This window comes from Pseudopipra pipra, chromosome 6 (assembly GCF_036250125.1).
Source record: "Pseudopipra pipra isolate bDixPip1 chromosome 6, bDixPip1.hap1, whole genome shotgun sequence".
NCBI classification, from domain to species: domain Eukaryota; kingdom Metazoa; phylum Chordata; class Aves; order Passeriformes; family Pipridae; genus Pseudopipra; species Pseudopipra pipra.
The window spans coordinates 4,636,112-4,657,070 of NC_087554.1; the positions used below are offsets into that span (position 1 = coordinate 4,636,112).

General features: G+C 41.4%; 1 protein-coding gene across 4 annotated transcripts in view; it reads left to right on the top strand.

Moving 5' to 3' along the window:
• The window catches only part of SHANK2 (SH3 and multiple ankyrin repeat domains 2), a 335,607-nt gene that overhangs the window by 68,358 nt on the left and 246,290 nt on the right, over positions 1-20,959 (top strand). For all 4 annotated transcript variants that reach the window (XM_064657129.1, XM_064657130.1, XM_064657132.1 and 1 more), the window contains one exon: positions 13,512-13,578. In XM_064657129.1, the coding sequence (XP_064513199.1) occupies positions 13,512-13,578 (67 nt within the window). The remainder of the gene's footprint in view (positions 1-13,511; positions 13,579-20,959) is intronic.

Here is a 20,959-nt window from a genome sequence, read left to right on the forward strand (position 1 = left end):
GGTGAACCAAGAAACTTCTGCGAATTTTGTTTTACAATGTTATAGCCTCCAAGTCAAAAATCCACTGTAATCAATACAACCACAAAACTGTGGGATGATATTTTGCAAAGTAAAACAGAGAATTCATGATTATTCAGCATTTCTATTTTAGATTACAAGGCGGCTGTGGTAATTGTATAGGATTTCCCAGCTGGTTCAGGAAGAGACCCATTTTGAATTCTTAACCTCTTCTCAAATGGAAAATACCTGAAATTTATGTAGTGATTTGAGCTCAGAACAATGTTTGCCAAAATGTCACATTTTGCTAAGGCACTACAAAGGAAATTTCCTAAGGAAACTGAGTTCCAGATATGTTCTAGTATTTTTTGAATAAATAAACATACTTTCATGTAGGAGCTCTCTGAAATTACGTAAGGAACCAACAGTGTTTGATCAATACATTTTTCTCCCACATCTATGGAAAAGAAATTTGGAACACAGATTGCTTCTTGCTTTTCCATCTGTACCACTGAAGAGAGCTATAAAATCTGCATGCTGCTTCTATATGAGAGCAACTAATGCACATACATTTAAGATTTTTTTTTTTTTTTGGTGAGTCTGCAGAGCACGTTTGGTGCTTTTGTGTCACTGTTTATCAGGGATGGAACCTCCCAGCGCTTTGTGCTGTATGGTCAGGCTTTTTGGGAACAACGTAATTTTGACTTTCTCATGTCCTTGTGGATGACTGGTACAATGTGACAAAATTCAAAGTGCTTACAGACTCCAAATAGTCTTTACATCTTCCTTTTTTTAGGAACAGCTTTGCTTTCAAGACGACGCAGTAGAAAAGAAATAAGTTGGACTGTGTTGCCTTTTCATTGCCCCACAGGAAACACCATTAGATTTTCATATCAAATTACCCAGCTCCAAAGGTTGTGGTTATAATGGAATGGTTTAGAGATTGCCTTGGTATTGGATTATCACTTCTTCATATTGATATTGCAGCTATTGCAGGAATTGTTGATAGGATTTTTGTCTGGAAACTTATGCTTATTAAAAATTATAACACTTTGTATATTTTTAATATTAAAAATCCACATCCTAATTATGATACATGGAGGAGCCTTTCTGGATGTCTTTTAATTAAGGAAGTGATCCCAACCATTCCTTCTAAATTCCCTTGTGTTAATTCCTCACGTGTCTCTGCTCATAGTGAATCCTATTGCATAATGGCTGTGGCTGCTGGAGTGATGTTTCTTCACTGTTATAATGACATAGTCCTCGGTAGAACAAGAAGTGATTTATGATTTTAGAAGTCTGTGATTTAAGTGGAAAGTGATTTCTGGAGAGTCTTATGGTTACAGTCTTGTTCGTGGGGCTGTATCTCTTATTTCTTGCAGTTCCCACTGAAGATGGGAACACACAGTGTGGATTTACCTCAGAGTATCCTGTCTGTCACAGAATCACAGAATCAACCAGGTTGGAAAAGACCTCCGAGATCATCAAGTCCAACTCTTGACCCAACCCCGCCATGGTTTCCAGACCATGGCACTGATGCCACATCCAGTCTCATCTTAAAAACCTCCAGGGATGGTGAATCCACCCCCTCCCTGGGCAGCCCATTCCAATGTTTGATTACTCTCTCTGTAAAAAAATTTTTCCTAATAGCCAACCTAAACCTCCCCTGGCACAGCTTAAGACTGAGCCCTCTTGTCCTACTGCTGGTTGCCTGGGAGAAGAGACCAACCCCCACCTGGCTGCACCCTCCTGTCAGGGAGTTGTAGAGAGTGAGGAGATCTCCCCTGAGCCTCCTCCTCTCCAGGCTAAACAACCCCAGTTCCCTCAGCCTCTCCTCACAGGACTTGTGCTCAAGTCCCTTCATCGTCCTTATTGCTCTTCTCTGGACCTGCTCCAGCACCTCCATGTCCTTCCTGAACTGAGGGGCCCAGAACTGGACACAGCACTCCAGGGGTGGCCTCACCAGCGCTGAGTACAGGGGAAGAATCACCTCCCTGGTCCTGCTGCCACACTGTTCCTGATTCAGGCCAGGATACCATTGGCCTTCTTGGCCACCTGGGCACACTGCTGGCTCATGTTCAGCTTCTTGTCCAACTGCATTTCCACTCACTGAAGTCACATTTTGTCCTAGGATGGAGTTATCTCCCTTAATGTACAGCATCATACCTGAACTCGTTGCCATTTCAAGCTCTTGAAAAAAACATCATTTAATAACCATTCCTGCATAGCAGAGACAAGGGAAGGGTGAACACATCAGTCCTGAAGGAAAGAATAATAAAATGCAATTTCCTTAGAAAGGGAAATTGTTCGGAAGAGGGAGAAAAAGCACTTGAAGGGTGCTGATTTATGTGCTTACTGTGAAATGCGGCTACAGCTGTGCAGCCCAAACAGCTCCCTCCACTCCCCACTTGGGCAACACATTTCAGAGCTTTAGGTCTCTCCTGGTTTAAGATTTCAGCATGTGCAGCAGCCTGGATCGAGTGAAACATAAATGAACTAAGGGATACTCTCCACAGTCCCATGTATAAAGTTTGTCAAAGTTCATTACCTGGATTTAGGAGGGGGCAACTTCAAGTCCTGTCTTTTTTGCTGTTGTTTCTCCTTGGGTGGAGCAGTTTGTTCCAAAGAGTGATAATGTCATTTAGTCTTGGGTTTTGTCTTTCAGGGACTAACCCATAAAGCTCTAAAAATTGTAGTTGTTAACAGGCTGCAAAGATCATGCTCTAATTTAATATAATCTCTACCTGTGACATGTTTCAAGGGGAGGAAAAAATCAATTGTGAAAGGTTAGTGCCAGGTAAAGTGTATATATAATTTCTGGTTTCCTGAAAGGAATAAAACCCTGCATTAATCTTGATCAAAAAAAAAGTGAATAATTGAATGTAAGTAAATTGATATCTTGAGAACTGCATTTACGAGGCTCAGTCGGTGAGTCAGTGCTACTTATCTCTGATCCAGAGTCTGAAAACATCAAGAAACTTTGTCACACTGACACCTGTAATGGGACATCTGGCCGGTTTCACTGTTTACACACAAAGTAATTTTATTCGACATTATTTAAACTAAACGTCTTCGGGGAATAAGATTCAGGAGAGCAGAACTAACCAGATGCTTCAGGTGTTTAATTTCTGAATTGACTTCTGAAAGCCAACTTAAACAGTGACTCTATCCAGAGGGAATGTGAATATCAGAAAGCCAGGTTTGAGAATAATGTTATGCCAGGAGAAAGAGACCCCTTCTTCAGGTGCCTCACCAGTTTTGGGGGTGTCATTCCCTGTCCAGTGCTCTATGCTGGACTAGCAATCCTGGGATGCTCCCATGTCCTGCCTGCTCCCCTCAGTCTCAGCCTTGCAGATGCTTCATTCATTCAAGTTTCTACTCGGCTGAGCTGTCCCTTAGTTACCATCCGTAGCAACTCACCAAGTGTCAAACTCCTTCCCTTCTTCCCTTAAATTGGCAGCAAAGCATCTGGCGCTGCCTGGCATGACAGAGAGTGAGGCACTGCAACCAGTTGCATCGTTTGAAGGAAACATCTGTCTGTGAGACATTGAGTGAGACGCTGGGGCGCTGTGACAAGCTTGGTTTGTGCCAAGGCAGAGCACATATCTGTGTGAACACAAAGTTTGCAGTCATGCTCTGTTTTACACACCCTGACAGCGACATCCAGCTCCTGTGCCTTGCCCAGTGAGTTGTTAACCCCGTGGCTTTGTGCTTCACAGCCCTCAGTGTGTCTCAGCTGTGACCTGGTTCAGTGATTCCATCATTTTTTGTCACAGTGACACTATGAAGACAGTCGTCTATGTTATCAAAGGTAATTTGATAATAATTAGGTGCCCATGTTAACAGCCTTAGTGAGTCAATTAAACTTGGGAGGGAGCTGATAAATGATTCACTTTGGTTACTGTCATTCACGCAAAATTGCCTCTAATGATGATAAAAAACCCCCACCACCGCAAGATAATTTCTGCTCTCTGTATTGTACAGGAGGATATGGCAGAGATCCCAATCAAATGTCTGCAGCAGAGAAAGATCCTAGTTTGGGTTTAAAAGCACTTGCTTGAACTACTTAGTCAGGCTTTTCTGCTGGGCTTTGATTGACACTGTGCTGGGACGCTGCAGGTGAAGTCCTGATTCTGGAGCTGATGCAAAGTACAGACACCCCTTAAAAACAGGGCAAAAAAAGCAGCAGGTTTCAGTGGAAATTGCATGTGAGTGATTTTTTGATTTTTTTGTAAGATGCATAAACAGGTTATATTAGGTTTGCAGAATAACGTGACAAAGGACATGCAGGTTTTTGATGTAAGATAAGTGTCGAAAGGACGAAATGAAAGGACATTTGCTGCAGGAATGAAAGAACTTGAATTATGGCAAGACTGCTGTATATGCAATTTTAAAAAAGCTGCAGTTTTTGAAGCTTCAGCATAACAGAGTCCGTGGATAGCCTCTAGTTGTAAAGTGCTACCTCCAGCCTTTCATGGTGATATTTCATGTCCGTAAACACCCATGTGATGCATTTTGATGATTGGAATCCAGTTCCTACTGGAATTGGAAACAAACTTTAACTGTAGTTTTGCTGCCTGTGCTACTTTTTCACTGCCAAGAGGAGATGTCTTGTGATCAAAAGAAACCTCAAACAAAACCTTCTTTCCTGCCATAACCTCCCAGTTTTAAATCTAGCACTTGTCTGCAGAACATCCTGAAAAGCAAAATATGGCTATTGAAAACCATGTAAATTCTGAAACATGGAGAGAATCAAACTCCGGTATTTTCTGCCAAGATTCTACATTACTACTTTTTTCTAAAGTACAAAGGAATTTAGTGCAAATATAGAACTTCAGTTAGTGTCTGATTTAATTTTCATCTTGATCAAGGGGAGAATTTACACCACCTTAATTTGGTTCAAGCCCTTGATCTTGTGAAGGCCTTTCACTTGTCCCAGTGCATTCATGCCCATATTTTTATTTGAACACACTATAGCTTTGGATAAGTTTAAGATGCATTTGGATGGAAAAGGGGCTGTGGTTGCTGTGCTTTGTAGTTTGCAGCTGTACAAATTGAATGAATGTAATTTTGTGTCTTTCCGATTTTTCTCTGACTTCACTTTCTCCCACACACTTTACCCATCAAATTCAGGCGAAGTACATTGATGTCATGCCAAGGAATATTTCTACTTTTTAGCTTTTTCTTGCTTTCTTTAGATCTTAACATATTTTTCCTTCATTTTGCTGCTCAGATTTTACATACTGTTTTTAGCCAATTGAAGTGAATCAAACTGAGGAAAAATGGTTCCTTGCTGAATCCAGTGCTTGATTCAGAGGCAAGCACAGGAACAATTCCCTGTCAAGCTGTCTCTTAACTATCTGGAAATATCTTTTTTTTTTTTTTTTTCCCCACAAGTAATAAAATGTGTTTATCACTTGAAGAGCATGTTTATACTTGAGGTTTAAAATCTGCTCTATATCAAAAACTCTTTCATTTGGGTAGCATAGCTGCTGTCTCACAAGCTGCCTGTCACTGCTGAATTCCCTGTTGGAATTTTATGTGCTAATTAGGGGTAATGTTGAGGAGAGGTATTATAGTTTGCTTATAATGTAGAGAAAACCTCAGGTCTACACATAAATGTTGCTTTTATGAACTTGAACCAAGCCAGGCTGCAGAATGTGGAGATAAAGGCAGAGCATTTGTACAGCTCTGCTTTTGCTTTCCTTGTGCTGTTTGTCAGGGAGAATCATGAGTTACACTTTAGGGCTATACAGAGGAGACTGGGGACCAGAATATGTTATGTTAACCATGCTGAGAAGCAGTTTCTTCCTGGAGTAGTTCCTGGAATGAAGGTTGGCTTAGCGGTGGTTAAAACAGTAATTTTCAGAGGTGAGGTAGCAGTGCACCAACTTGCCTGTCTCTGACCTCCCTGATCACAGAATCATACAATCACAGAATGGTTTGGGTTGGAAGGGACTTTAAAGACTATCCAGTTCCAATCCCCTGCGGTGGGCAGGGACACCTTCCACTAGCCCAAGTTGATCCAAGCCCCATCCAACCTGGCTTTGGAAACTTCCAGGGATGGGGTGCAGCCACAACTTGTCAGGGCAATAATCTGATCTCTGCAGTTATCATGATATGCATGAGTCTTATGACATATCTGAGAAGAAACGCAGTCTAAAAGCTGTAGCAGGATTAAGCTGAACCGGTGTTATTGATTTATTCTAATGCATTTTCCTCCCAGGAATCCATCAACATTTGAGGTAACACAACTGAGAAGTGCACAAAGCGAAGTATTTAATTACTGTTAATATTGCACTGAAAAAATAATTACATTATTTTTACTAGTAAGTATGGTGATATTATATGTGTGTTAATTATTTAAAGGACAAAAATCATTATACTGCACAAGCCATGGTCATAGCTGCTCAGGATTATTGTAGAACAGAAATGTAAGTGTATTGAGTATAATTTCTAGGTGACAGACAAATGTGGAATGGAATTTTTGCCATGAAATAGATACACTTGAAATGAAAACAAAATTACTATATTTACCCGTTGCATTAGATAGAAATTTTTGATGGAACAAGAAACAAATTGCCAAGAAAAAAGATGTAACCTGAAAAACATTAAAAAGAAATTGGAAGAAGACCTGGATTCAGGGTATGAACATGATAAATGGTGTGTTCAGTTGTTTGTTTTAAACTTCATGTGGTAATCTAAAAAAGTTATTCTGAAACTGTATTATACTTGTATACAAGTCTTTCTTGTACTTTAACTAGCCAGTAGACTTTATAACCCAAACTTAATCAGTCTGTCCCTCTTTACACCAATTGTTACTTGCTTAGTCCAAAATTAAAATCAGAGATTACATCACTGTGTTCGAAACCGTTTGTTTAAATGTGGGTCCTTCTGCAAGGATTTCCAGGAATGCAGAAAAAAAGGATTCATGGTAATCCCATGCAGTTTGATTTAGAAGTAGTTCAGTGAATTCTTTTTTTCTAAGGCAGTGCTCCCATGCAAACAATCACCATAATCCTGTGTTTCAATGGGACTTCTTCCAGTTGTGGTAGGAAAGTTCCCTCTGAGCCCTGCAGAGAGTATGAGACTCACTAAAGGCAGAAGGAGACATACTGTAAATAATCTGGTGCTGAATGAGAAACTGTCTTAGTTTAACAAGATTACAATTTAGAAATTAAGAAACTTCAGGTGGAAGTGTGGAAAAGGAAAAGAACAGCTTTTTATTAACAAAATCTGCATGAACAACAAATGGTGCAATCAAAAACTTTCAGAAGAAACAAAGTGACAATTCCCCAGGGCGGGGGGAGAAACCTGCGGCCACCTGGGGTGGTGGGGGTGAGGGTGGCGGGGAGAAGGGAAGGGGAAGGCAGGACTGTCCCAGCAGTTCATCAGCTGCTCACAGCCACGAGTGCCCGCAGCAGCCAGCAGCCAGCAGCCGATGGCTTCACAGCCAGCAATGGAAGAGTCCTTTTTCCCACAGGCAGTCCCAAAGGCAGAATACCCAAAAATGAGGTCCCCTTGAGGTATACACCGTGTTTCTCCATCTTCCTGCATTACTCACTACGTGCTACCTTATCCTTGAGCGAAACCAATGCCACAAATGGGTTTGCCTTTGCTTGAGGCAGGATTAATCCAAACTGTTTTACCTACATACCTCTCAAGTGAATTACTGGGACTTTGTCTCCATCTGCGGTGTGAAGGGACTCTGATTGGGCAGGGCCGGCTCAATTGACGGAGGCTCTGCTGTTGACTAACCATGTAGCCTTTGCTAGGTGCTGATCCCAGTGCTTGAAAGTCCCTCCACTCAACACCTTCAGGGTGGTTTTCAACAGTCCATTACACTGTTCAACCTTCCCCACGGCTGCTGCATGGTATTGGATGTGATACACCCACTCAATGCCATGCTCCTTCACCCAGGTGGTAACTAAGCTGGGTCAGATAATGGGTCCCATTATCTGACTCAAATCGCTCTAGGATGCCATGTCACCGCAGGACTTGCTTTTCAAGGCCCAGGATGGTATTTCTGGCAGTGGCGTGGGTCACTGGATGCGTCTCCAGCCATCCAGTGGTGGCTTCCACCATGGTGAGCACATAGCGCTTACCTTGGCGGGTTCGTGACAGTGTGATGTAATCAACCTGCCAGGCCTCCCCATATCTATACTTACTCCAATGTCCACCATACCACAGGGGCTTCAGTCTCTTAGCCTGTTTAATGGCAGCACATGTCTCACAATCATGGATAATCTGGGAAATAGTGTCCATGGTTAAGTCCACCCCTTGGTCTCATGCCCACCTATAAGTGGCCTCTCTGGCCTGATGGTCTGAGGCATCATGGGCCCACTGTGCTAGGAACAACTCTCCTTTGTGCTGCCAGTCCAGACCCACCTGTGACACCTTGATTTGTGCAGCTCGGTCTACCTGTTCATTGTTGCGATGCTCCTCATTGGCTCGATTTTTGGGCACGTGGGCATCAATGAGGTGGACTCTCACTATCAGCTTCTCTATGTGGTAGCAATGTCTTGCCACGTATCAGTGGCCCAGATGGGTTTGCCCCTGCGTTTCCAATTGGCCTTCTTCCGTCTATCCAACCACCCCCACAGAGCATTGGCCACCATCCACGAGCCAGGGTAGAGGTAAAGCTTTGGCCACTTGTCTTGTTCAGCAATGTCCAATGCCAACTGGACAGCTTTGAGCTCTGTGAATTGGCTCGATTCTCCTTCCCCTTCAGTAGCTTCTGCAGCTTGTCATGTGGGGCTCCATACAGCTGCTTTCCATTTACGTTTTCATCCCTACAGTGCGACAGGAACCATCAGTATGAAGGGCATAGTGTGTTTCTTCTTCTGGTAGTTGATTTTATGGTGGGGCTTCCTCAGCCCGTACCACCTGCTCTCCTTCTTCTTCATCTGCTAGACCAAAATTCTCACCTTCTGGCCAGTTTGTGATGACTTCTAGGATCCCAGGGTAATTGAGATTTCCAATACGGGCACGCTGCGTGATCAGAGCAATCCACTTACTCCATGTAGCATCATGTAGTGGCATGATGTGTAGAGGGCACTTTTCCCCTGAACGTCCAGCTCAGCACCAGTAATCGAGGTGCCAGGAGGAGCTGTTCTGTGCTGGTCACCTCTGAGGCAGCTTGTACTCCTTCATAAGCTGCTAGGATCTCCTTCTCTGTTGGGGTGTAGTTGGCTTCAGATCCTCTGTAGCTTTGGCTCCAGAATCCAAGTGGACGGCCTTGGGTCTCACCAGGCACCTTTTGCCAGAGGCTCCAGGAAGGACCATTATCCCCAGCTGCAGACTAGAGTACATTCTTCACATCTGGTCCTGTCCTGACTGGCCCAAGGGCTACAGCGTGGGCAATCTCCTGCTTGTTCTGTTCAAATGCTTGCTGCTGTTCAGGGTCCCAATGGAAATCATTCTTCTTGCAGGTTACCAGATTTGGCTGTACTCAGGGATGTGCATCTTCCAGAAACGTATGGCCCCCAGAGAAGCTTGTGTTTCCTTCTTGCTGGTCGGTGGGGCCATTGCTGTGATCTTATCAATGACTTCTGTCAGGATCTGATGACATCCATCTTGCCACTTCACCGCCAGGAACTGGATCTCTCAGACAGGCCCTTTGACCTTACTCTTTTTGATGGCAAAACCAGCTCCCAGGAGAATCTGGATGATTTTCTTTCCTTTCTCAGAAACCTCCTCTGCTCTGTCCCCCCATACGATGATGTTGTCAACATACTGCAGGTGTTCTGGAGCTCCACTCTTCTCTAGTGCAGCCTGGATCAGTCCATGGCCGATGGTGGGCCTGTGTTTCCACCCCTGGGGCAGTTGGTTCCAGGTGTACTGCAACCCCTCCAGGTGAAAGCAAACTGTGGCCTACACTCTGCTGCTAATTTGCAATGTCAATAGTGGCGTACCACCTTGCTGCCTTGAACTCCAGCTCCTACTGGAGCTCCAACATGTCTGGCACGGTGGCACTCAGCAGCAGGGTGGCTTCATTCAGGCCACAATAGTCCACAGTCAACCTCTATTCTCCATCAGAGTTACACACAGGCCATATGGGGCTGTTGAAGGGTGAGTCTTGCTGACCATCCCTTGGCTCTCCAGCTCACAGATCATCTTATGGTTGGGGATCACAGAATCTCAGTTCATTTGGTACTGCCGACGATGCACTATTGTGGTGGCAGTTGGCACTCGCTGTTCCTCAACCTTCAACAATCCCACAGTAGAAGGGTTCTCTGAGAGGCCCGGTAACGAATTCAACTGCTTAACCACCTCTGTCTCCACAGCAGCTATTCCAAAAACCCATCTATGTCCCTTGGGGTCTTTGAAATATCTGTTCCTGAGGTAGTCAGTGCCCAGGATACATGGGACATCTGGACCAGTCACAATGGGGTGTTTCTGCCAGTCCTTCCCGGTCAAGCTCACCTCAGCTTCCAACACGGTCAACTCCTGAGACCCTCCTGTCACCCCAGAAATGGAAATAGTCTCTGGTCCCACATGTCCTGAGGGCATTAACGTGCACTGAGCACCAAAGCCTGGTATTCTTGTGGGTCTGACGTGGATCCACACAGTCCAATAGACACAGTTCTCCTGTGCATCTCCGTGGCTAGAGGCAGGGCCCCTCTAACACTGGTCTTGGCTGGGACCATCACAGCTCTTTCCCTGTGAAAACAGTTGGGAGGAACCTTCTAGCAGGTCAGATCCTTGTCCATGAGATACCGGTACTGCACTTACTCTCATGGGCTTCCCTTTTTCTCTCTCCTTCAGCTCTTGTCCTCGGGCTGCTAGGGCACGGGTAGGTTTCTGTCCCACTGTCTCATGTCTTCTCCATGATGGACTAGGAAATACCACATCTTGGTTTGTGGGGTCTGTCCACTCTCTCTAACTGGGGAACATCTGGCTCTGACTTCAGAGGCTCTGGTTTGCACTGGTGCCACGTGGAAGCTGTTTTCCTTCATCTCCTCTCTAAGTTTCTTCTGTTCATCTTGTACTTCTGTAGTCAGTGCCTTGAGGCTCTCAGCCATTGTCTCTATAGTGGAAATACGGGCCCGTAACAGGGTGTGGACCATGCTGTTGTACATCCTGAGTTTATTCATTACAGAGCCCACTGTCTCTCTGTTTCCTTCAAAGTGCAATGATGCCAAGAAAGTGGTGTATATTGGTAGTCGTACCTGTGAAAGGCTCCACCACATCTGTGATATACACCTGATGTCATCGGGGTTGTGGCTGGGTTGCCCATCGTTGTCAAAAAGTGTCTCTAACAGTGCCATTTCTCTCAGGCATTGGATACCTTCCTCCATGGTCTTCCAGGCCATCTCATAATGGTGCTGCTGCAGGAAGCCTCTGTAAACAAACTTCTCTCTCACACCTGTTAGAAGTCGCTCCCAGAGAGAAAGGGGCTTTGACTCTCTCACGAATGCTTGCTTGATACCCACATCCTGGGCCAGGGATCCCAAATACCTTGCTTCATTGCTATCAAGTGGCAAGCCCTCACCCATAAGGTTCCACAATCAGCCAGGTCAAAATGGGCTTGTCTTGGCATCAAGTAACATCATTCCGCATATTGCAGAGCTGGTCATATTACAGGGATTTGGGAATGATCTCAGGTTCTGGGTCCTCCACTGGCTGTGAAGGCCCTGGTTCCCCGTCCTCGTTAACTTGGCATATTGACTCGGCGTTATACTTCTTCCTTTGCACTGGGGCCACTTCTGCTGGCTGTGACTTCCTTTCTGGGTCTCCCCCCTCTGAAATGGGTCAGTCTCTCTCTCTTTCTCTCAGTTGTTCTCTGCGAGGTGTCCCGTGGGAAAAAAAACTTCCTCTCAGGAAAAGAAAAGGAGGCGACCAAAACCAGGCCCCCCCTCCCCACTCTGTCTGGTCGGCCAACCAAACCAAAAACCTCTGACCAAAAGACTCTCCAGCCGTGCCCCCAACAACTGCCCTCGCAGGGAACCTCCCCCTTCCCCCACTCCTGCGCTGCCCAGAGTGTGCGGCTCTGCTCTATCACCCACCCCCTCCCTGACTCTCCCCATCCCGGAATAAACAGATGGGGGGTGGGAAGGAGGAAAAAAATGGGACTCTAGGGAAAAAAATCCAACATCTCTTTTCAAACCTATGACAGAAGTGCATATATTTTCTATATGTGTAATTCTTTGATTTTTAGGTGAAGTGGATGTAATGGTCATGACCCCTGGTTTAAGCCTGCTCTGAGCCTATAATTTAAGCAACTTTGAAAAATCTTATCGACATAATAGTTAAGGTTTTCTTCCTGTAGCTTGTTGCTTGTGTGTAAAATCTCCATTTTTCAAAGATTTCCACATTAGTTTGTTTTGATTGCTAGTAAATAAAGTTGTCCATTCAATTTCCTGTGCTGAGTGCAGAAATAAGATCTAATGCTTGTTACATTAAAAGATATAACATTAACTGTACTTCATAAACCTCTCTAAGACCATTCTGGCATTTAGGTTTTTCTTTGCATGATTCTTTATCCCTGAGATTTGTGGAGAGGCACAAACCAGCAGAAAATCTTTCTTGGTACCAGCTCAGGAATTTCCTTGAGCTTTCATTAATTTCTCATGTCTGACAATAGCCCTGTATCCAGGAAAGTCCCAAAGTAGGCTTTTTTTAATATCTTTTTTTTTACCTGCACCCTGCAGATGCAGAAGCTTCTACAGGAAAGGTCAGCCCAACAAATGCCTTGTACATACACCAGGAAAACCCCCCAGTAGGGAGACAGCATCTGATAGCTGCAAAATGGGGCCAGAAAAGACAATATTCAGATTAAAAATAGGAGAAGAAAATGTGAGGAGACACCAGTGGCATAACCAAATCACCCAGTGGAGATGTTTCTCTTTTTAAGTGCATTTAGATAGGAATTCCAAATATATAGTTACACATCTGTGTTCAACAACCAGGAAATAAATGAAAAAGAAAATTGTGATTTTAGAACTTAATTTGTTTTGATTTAAACCAGTTTCTCTCAGTCTTTTTTTTTGTGTCTTACTGATACCTGAGTACTTGTAGTTCTTGGTCCTTCTTCCCTAGTTGTCTCATGTGCTTTGCATTTTAGCTCCTGTTTTTATTGTTCAGGTAAGTGGTGAGGAAGGAGCAGTTAAAGGGAAATAATATCTTCAGTGTGTCTCTCCAAGCCTGCTCCTGTAGCATTCCCCATACATCCATACAGCTCACAGAGTTTTGGGGATGCTGTGTTTAATGTTCACTGCTGGGTTTGACTACCACAACATGAAAAGCAGCAGCTCTTCCAGCAGCCTCCTGAGCCTCCCACCATCACAGCAATCCTAGGAAATGGGGAGCTGGGGGACTGGTAGTGCTCTTACAAATAGATTAAGATATAATTTCTCAATTTTGTTGCAGAATAGAAGCAATACAGAGTTACTCCACTTTGTGAAATGAAAATATATTTGCATGATGTTTTTTTCCGATACTATAACATGTTTATTTTCCTTCTTAACAAGTGATGGCAATATATTAATTGTACCTATTTTGCAATCCTTTAGGTGGCTATAATAGCTGGAAATTTTGAGCTTGCTGAATATATCAAGAATCACAGGGAAGCTGATATTGGTAAGCAAACTGTTAACAGACACTGCAAATAAGCTCCACATGTTTAAGCCAGGATTTTGCAAAGATGTTAAATCTGGTTCTATGTGAGATTTGACTACAGGGCTGATGACAAGTATCATTTCAGGGAGGTAACTCTTCTAAAAAAAATGAAGATGGGGGAAAAAGCTGAAATGTTTTCAAAATATGCTCTGAAAATGAAAATTTGGTAGGTAATGCGTAAGAATGGTAGATGCTTTTTAAGTATAAATCAGTTTGTAACATATTAAATACACACCCACATACCTGGACGAGCCAAATAGGCTCTTGCAGGCATTTTTGGCATTGTACAAAATCAGCTTTCGGTAGGAATAATTGGTCAGAAGAAGATGGAGAAAGATGATTCCCTACAATTAAATAAATATGTGGCAGAATCCAACTCTTGATATCCATGAAAACATTTCCTGTCACGGAGTTTGGTGTGTGGCGCTGGCTGAAGGGTAGAGACAGGCATTAAAGGCCCCTCACTGAAAAACCTTAAGGCTCTTTAAAGATTTTTTATGTAGACAGATTCACCATTAAAATAAAACCAAGTTTGATAAAAGTGATTCCTAATACAGTTTCATAAAAATGATTTAAAATGCTTTCATTCAAGTAAATTAAAGCTTCACAGAAACATCCAAGGTTGAACAAAAAAAGGCATTTCTTTTGAATGAGGAAGGTCTGTGTAGTCTGCTCTAGTTTAACTCTGTGATGCAAATCTGTAACTTGATAGTATTTAATTTATATGGAGAATTAGGCCAGCTCACATGAAATTTAAGATTAAAAATTGCTCTGGATTAAGGACTGCTTTCCATTCCCTTTCCTGGTTGCATATGGTCTACAGGAATATAATTAAAAATTTTATGTGGTAATGTGAATTCTTGTAGCTCTGTGATACTTTCAGCTCATTCAGAAAACTGAGGACACATTGCATCAAAGTCATAATTTCTACATAAATTTCATAATGAGTTTGAAAGGTTTTTTCCCTGGGATAGTGGGATAGTTTCTTTCCATGTAAGAATTCTTCATCCTTCTGGATTTATTAATAATCTGTAAAAAATTAACTAAAACCAAATCAGTTGTTTCTAGTAGGTTTATTGTTGTTTATATTTGCATATGGCTAATGCTTTTATGACTCTGTGAAGATGTTTAAATGAAAGGAAATAGTTGTTTAGACTCAAATGTTCCCTTAATTTGTGCCCTGTTAGTTCTTGATGGTCTCCAAATTTTCCTGATGCCTTCACTTTTCCTGATGCCTTCACTGAAAAGTAGAAATATTGGTACTTCCATGATTGACCTGCATTTCTTTGCAAGATGGTGGTGGATTGAACAAAACTATTTAAATCAGTAGATTTGTCTTTAAGATTAAATATTAAATTATTTCCTCCTACCTAATTTAAGTTAGCTGGACATTTTTCCTTTAAGATTTACCACTCTTAAAAAAAAAAAAAAAGTGAAGTCATCAAAATGTCTATTTCTAGAATGTCTTCCAGTTAAAAAAAAAAGTAAATCAAAGAACCAAATCCTGAGCAGAAAACCTGAGAGCTGGTGTGATGATGAATGTGCAGAATGATGTCAGCATTTCATCTTCAACAAGGTGGCTTTAGCTTATCATACTTGTCTGGTTATCCACTATATCCATATGGTTTTGGATGTATTCCAACATATATAATTTGAGTAATGTACCTCCTTAGAGGCAGCAGAGGGGGAAGGAATAGCAAAGAGCTTGAGGAGTATCCTCAAGGAGATAAGGATAGATCAAACTCAAGTCACTTGAGAAACATTTCATGATTCATCTCAGAAAGTACATTTTTGGTTAGATGCTGAATTTTGATATCCAACCAGTTAATTAAACCTTGTTGTTATTATTTTAGGCTCATTTAATAACTGTAATCACTTTGTATTTTGTAATTATTTTAGACTCATTGAATAATAAGCTACAACTGTGGGAAATGCTTTGACATATGTGCAGTTTTTTGGGTGGGGTCTCTTGTCTGTGGAGGTTTATGGTTGTAGATGATGAGCTGTTCAATCATTTCACAGTCAGCTTGTCAATGATATTCTTGATTATTCCCAATAGCATTCAGTGGAATGAGGGTTTGCGGAAAACTCCACATTGCTCTTGATTCATTGGGCAAAAGTCCACTTTGCTCTTGGAAAAGTTCTAACATAATCTTTTAACTTTTAGTGATCCTTGTACACAGTAGCTTTAGACATAGATGTTTTTTTAAATGCAAGCATAATACACAACAAAGTAATAGAAGTGGCAATAATATTTTTTTTCAAAAGTAAGCTGCCTCCTTACCTGGATGTGTTGTCTTAAGGGTGTGACTGTTTTATTGGTGGTAGTGATTGGAGGCTGGACTTGACGTAATAGTTTCAAGAACAGGTTTTATCTGGTGACAGAAAAAATTTTTTACATTTCTCAAACTGGAGTATTGAAAATATGAGAAACAATATTTGCTTGAAATCTCTGAGGAGCTACACTCCTCGTGTCCATCTGTTTTGACATGTGCTAATTAACATTACTCTTAGATAATTTTGTGGTCCCAAACTGCTGCTGTAGGAAGTTGCTGGTACTTTGATTGCAGAAGGTATTGTGTGGGTGTCTCCCAGTTTGTCAGCAGTCACAAAGCTGCTTTCCAGTAATGTTGCCAAAACTGCAGTTCCAGGGATCTGACAGCAGTGTGATTCCTGGTCCTGTGCCTTGGGGTGAACGAGCTGCTCTAGTTGTAGCAGTGGTTGCAGCTCAACCTTCTTGAGGCAGGAGGGTGGCACTGCCTATGGAAGAGGCTGAATTACATGTCTAAAAGGGAGCTGTTTTTTTTTTGGTTTTTTTCCCCCCTTTTGCCTGAATCTCTGCCAAACTGTGGTGCTAAGGCTGTCCCTCTTGTTGAAGATGATGGAGAAGCAATTCAGGTGGAGAACGACCAGGGTATCCTCTAGCAGTAGAAAATCCTAATTTACAGCAGAGCCACTAAATCTTTGTTCTGCAGATCAAATCCCACAGAGATTGTTCTTTTAATTTAATTATAAACTGAATTAACTTATATTGGACAGATGTGTTCAAATTCTGAAAAATTAGGCATATATAAAATAAGTTTCTTTGCAATAATCATAAGAATTCACAGTTCTGTAAAAAGAAAAAAATGGAAAAATATTTCTTTTAGAGCCAAAAAAGATAAAAATAATGACCTATGGAGTAATGTGACATCTGACTGTAAGAGAGGGATGTTTTTCTAAGGTGTGTTTGGTTATTTCACTCAGATCTCACCAGATAAAAGCATCTACTTAGGGCCAATGTGAGAAAACATGTTTAGTCAGAGAGATGAAGGCTGCCTGCTTCCCTTTTGTAGAAGCAAAATGAATTAAGGGTTGTATCCAAAACAGAAAAACAGATGATTTTCAAGTGAAGTTTCTGATTTAGGGGTCAGAGCTGGTGGATTTTCTCTGAGATGTTCAGATGTTCTCCCTCCTCTCCCTCCTCCCTTCCCAGTTGTTACTTCAGTCTGAAGAAAGCCTCATTCCTTTCACATCCTCATGCTGGGTGGGTGCAGCAATCTGTCTCTGGGATAATTTCACAGAGGAAGCTCATGATGAAATGAGGGACAGTCTGTGGAAGGGGGGAACCCGAACCTAGAACCCGAACCCATGAACTCTTCTCGTCAGTCTGATCAGTACATAAACGTCCAGGCAGGGTTGCACTGAGCAGTTAAATTCCTCTTTGGCTGTAAGCCCTTGTGTCTCCCATCAAACTGGAGCTTTACAGAACCTGCTTCCTCTTAGCCACAGTATCAGCATAAAAATCCGGTAGTTGTTCCAACTTGTTAAAAATTTTTGACCTTTCCCTCAGGAAGTTTCAAGCTGTGTAGTCTCTCACACATCCTCTCCCTTCTCTGAGCAAGTCACTTCTTTCTCACCATGCTCCTTTTCCCACCATCTCCGTTGCCAGTCCATCTTCCCATCCCAGGCAGTCTGGGTGACCAGTTTGTTGGAACTGTGGCATGAACAGCATTTAGCACAGATAACCATATTTTTTTTTCACTCAGCTACCATTTTCAGAAACAAACTGAGGAAAAAAAAAAGCCTTGCAAGGGATTCCTGTGGTTTAGTACAATAAAAACCACCTTGCTGTTACTAACAGGAAAGTTTGTCTTATTTCAAACAGGGATGATGCAGTTGTGAAAGACAAACATAAAAGAGAAATGAGTCAAAGGAGGAGGTAAAAGGATACCAGTAAAGAACTAAAAACAAGATCCAGATTTAATTGTGTTCATGTCTTTATGAAGGAATCCCTTTTGTTTTCTCAGCAGCTGTTTGAAAGGTGAATGAAAATTGCCATATCACAAAAAAAGTAATCCTATTTGAAACAAATTACAATAGTATTTTTCATAAAGCAAGCAACCCTATTACCATAAGGTACTTAGAAGCTTGTTTTACAAGCAGAATGAAATGCTTAACACAGCTTCTCAGATTATTTCAATTCATCATCCCCCCCCAATTAGTTTTTTGAGGAAAAATAACAACATCAAAGTAGCTTATTTTAATTATTACTTATTTTGGAAGTCTTTGGAACACAGAAATTTATTGCATCTCAGTGACTATTGTTGCATCATCCTTTGTGCTCTAATACATTACATATACTGATGTAAAGTACAGCAGTTACACATCATTAAAAGTAATAATAATAATAATGTCCCTTTTAAACTACTTTTTTTAACTAGCTATAGCACACTTATAATTTATTTATCTTTATATGTTCATTTATTGCAAACTAAGAGAAAGTAATGGATTAAAAGATGTGATGAATAGAAAAGTTAATCCCTGATTGTTTTCATCCAGCCTGCAGCTGTCTGTGAGTAAATGAGCACAGCAGATTTAGGAAGCATTTGCTATACAGAATTTACTATGGCTTCTATAGGATGGAGGTACAAAACCCAATCATATATGTAAGAATATTGAAGCTTTCATTAGATACAGATAGGCAGATATTAAGTATGTTGCAAGCTGATAATCCTTTGGCTTGGATAACCTATTTTTAAAGCTCTCTTTTGCCTTGGTCCTTTGTGATGAGATGAATTTTCACATGGATTAAATGACATGGGTTGTTCTTCTTCAAGTGAACAAGGTTTGTTTTATATTGTGCATCTTGTCCTTCATCAGCTCTGGAGCTAAAAGCTATAGGATTCTTTTGTTTTATTTTTTGTTTGCTTTAGAAAAATGAAACACATTGAGCTTGTGTGTGAGTTTTTGGTAGTTGATTAGCAGAGTAACTAATACTTGGATACTGTTGCTAGGCTTCAAGTCAGAGTTCCTGTATTCCTCTATAATTATGCAGAGATATGTGTATGTGATGGTTTGTCTGTGCTTTCACATGGATTTTTTAATATTTATAATATTGAAAATCTGCTGATATGGTAGGCTGTATATATATTCCACATAGGGAAATCGCTCTTAAATAAAATATTTTTCAGCTATGAGTAAAATATATTTTTTAATTGGCATTGTGACTGTAGACATCTTAGGAAACATGTATTTTGTCATAGAATAAGCAGAACAGGTATTTCAAAACACAAGGATATGAGTTGGTTTGTGATAGAACTGCTCTTCTAACTCGTTTTCTTTAATTAGATCAGAGTGATTGAGGTCAGCAATCTTGGTTTTTCAGCTGTGAGTGTTGCTATTAAATGCTGGCCAGCCCAATGAATATTCTATTTGTTTACTTATTTATTTTGGGTTGGGGAACTGTTTAGTAATTTTGATTTTCATCAATCAAATGCCTGCAGAATTCTTCCCAGGTTGAGGGAAATAATTTTGAGACAGATAAGAGCAGAAACAAGAAAAGGCAGTAAATCAAAGAAAAAAATCTACAAAACCGTCAGCGGCGTGAAACGACTTGTTCTATTTTTATCACGTTACTTAATAGAAGCAAAAGGGATAGAAACATATTATATTTGTCATTTGTGACTAACATTAACCTGTTTCATGTGCTAGAAAGTATTTAAGGTGGAAAAAAAGCATGACTTTAGTGTAATCAGGATGGCAAAAACACTGAGATCTTCATTTCTCACATTTTAAATGCATGTTGTCTGGTAGAGTGTCATATTTTTATGTTCCTTTTGCAGTTTCTTTAAAATATCTCTGCTAAATTAATAATTATTTCTCATGTCCATAGAAAAATACCCCTTTACATTAATGACATCTAAGGAAACAGGTACTTATTGGTATGAAATAAATTTGTTGCTATTATTTATCTGTTTTTCTCTGAAGGGTTGCAAGAAATAGAATTTCCTGTGCTCAGTCTTGCTATGTGGTAACAAACAAATTGGAAAACTGGGAATTGTGTGTTAATGTAATTACATACTGAAATGTAGGACAGAGCTTGAAAAACTTACAGTAGTTTTCTTTTTTCCCTTTGATCACAAGTTATTTATTTCTCTGTGTGTATTAGGGCAAAACAGTGTAGTAACTAGTTTTGTTTCAAAGTTTAAACTTTATTTTCATAAGCTGACTGTTCTTGGCCTTTGAATTTGATGTATTCTGTGTATATAACATGGGACTAGTGCAACTTATGTAGTGGTGTGGTCATTGTCTGATTTCTTAGGTTTACTTGAAATTTTGAGCAGGGAAGTAAGGAGAGAACTGATGCCATGTGTAAGTGCTGATATAAATACAGCCCATTTCAGAAAGATTTGGACTGGTTTTGTAAACCAGTCTGTAGCATGTCCTTGCCACATGCCAAGTAGGCAACGATTGCCACAGCTATTCCTGTTAAGAGTTTATTTTGCAACCTGAACCAGAAGAACCTTGTAATGAGCCAAAAATAACCTACCAGAGGAATCCCAGGCTGCTCTCAGTGCCCTTGAGCTAGTTTTGGTCTCAGGCAAAAAACTCCAGGGTGCAGGTCACACAGGGCTCCCCTGAAGTTGTCTGAGGTGTTTGGGAGGGTGACAGGGGAAGAGTGGAAAGAAAGGGGCAGACTTGCTGCATGTTTGAGACTTGTCCCAGTCTTTATGTTCAGACCCAAATGGTTGGAAGTGTTTCCAGAGCTCCCAACTCCTGCCTTCCCCAAATCTGCTTTCTAGGTTTCTCCTAGTCCACTGGCTCCTCATCAGGAGAAATGCTTCTCCACACCTTCTAGGCTGGGACCATTGTATCCAGCAGCTGGGAATTGTCCTTTTTTTGGTAACATTCCTGTCATCAGAGCTGTTTCACCATGGAGTTGGGTCAGAAACCTTTCCCAAGCCCTTAGAGGATGTGCCTGCTATAAGGCATGATCTGCCTCTGGTAGTGGCTTTTTTGCTCTTGGGGTTTTTTTGATAACTTTCACTGGCTTGACACCTCTGAGGTGCTGGGCAGGTGA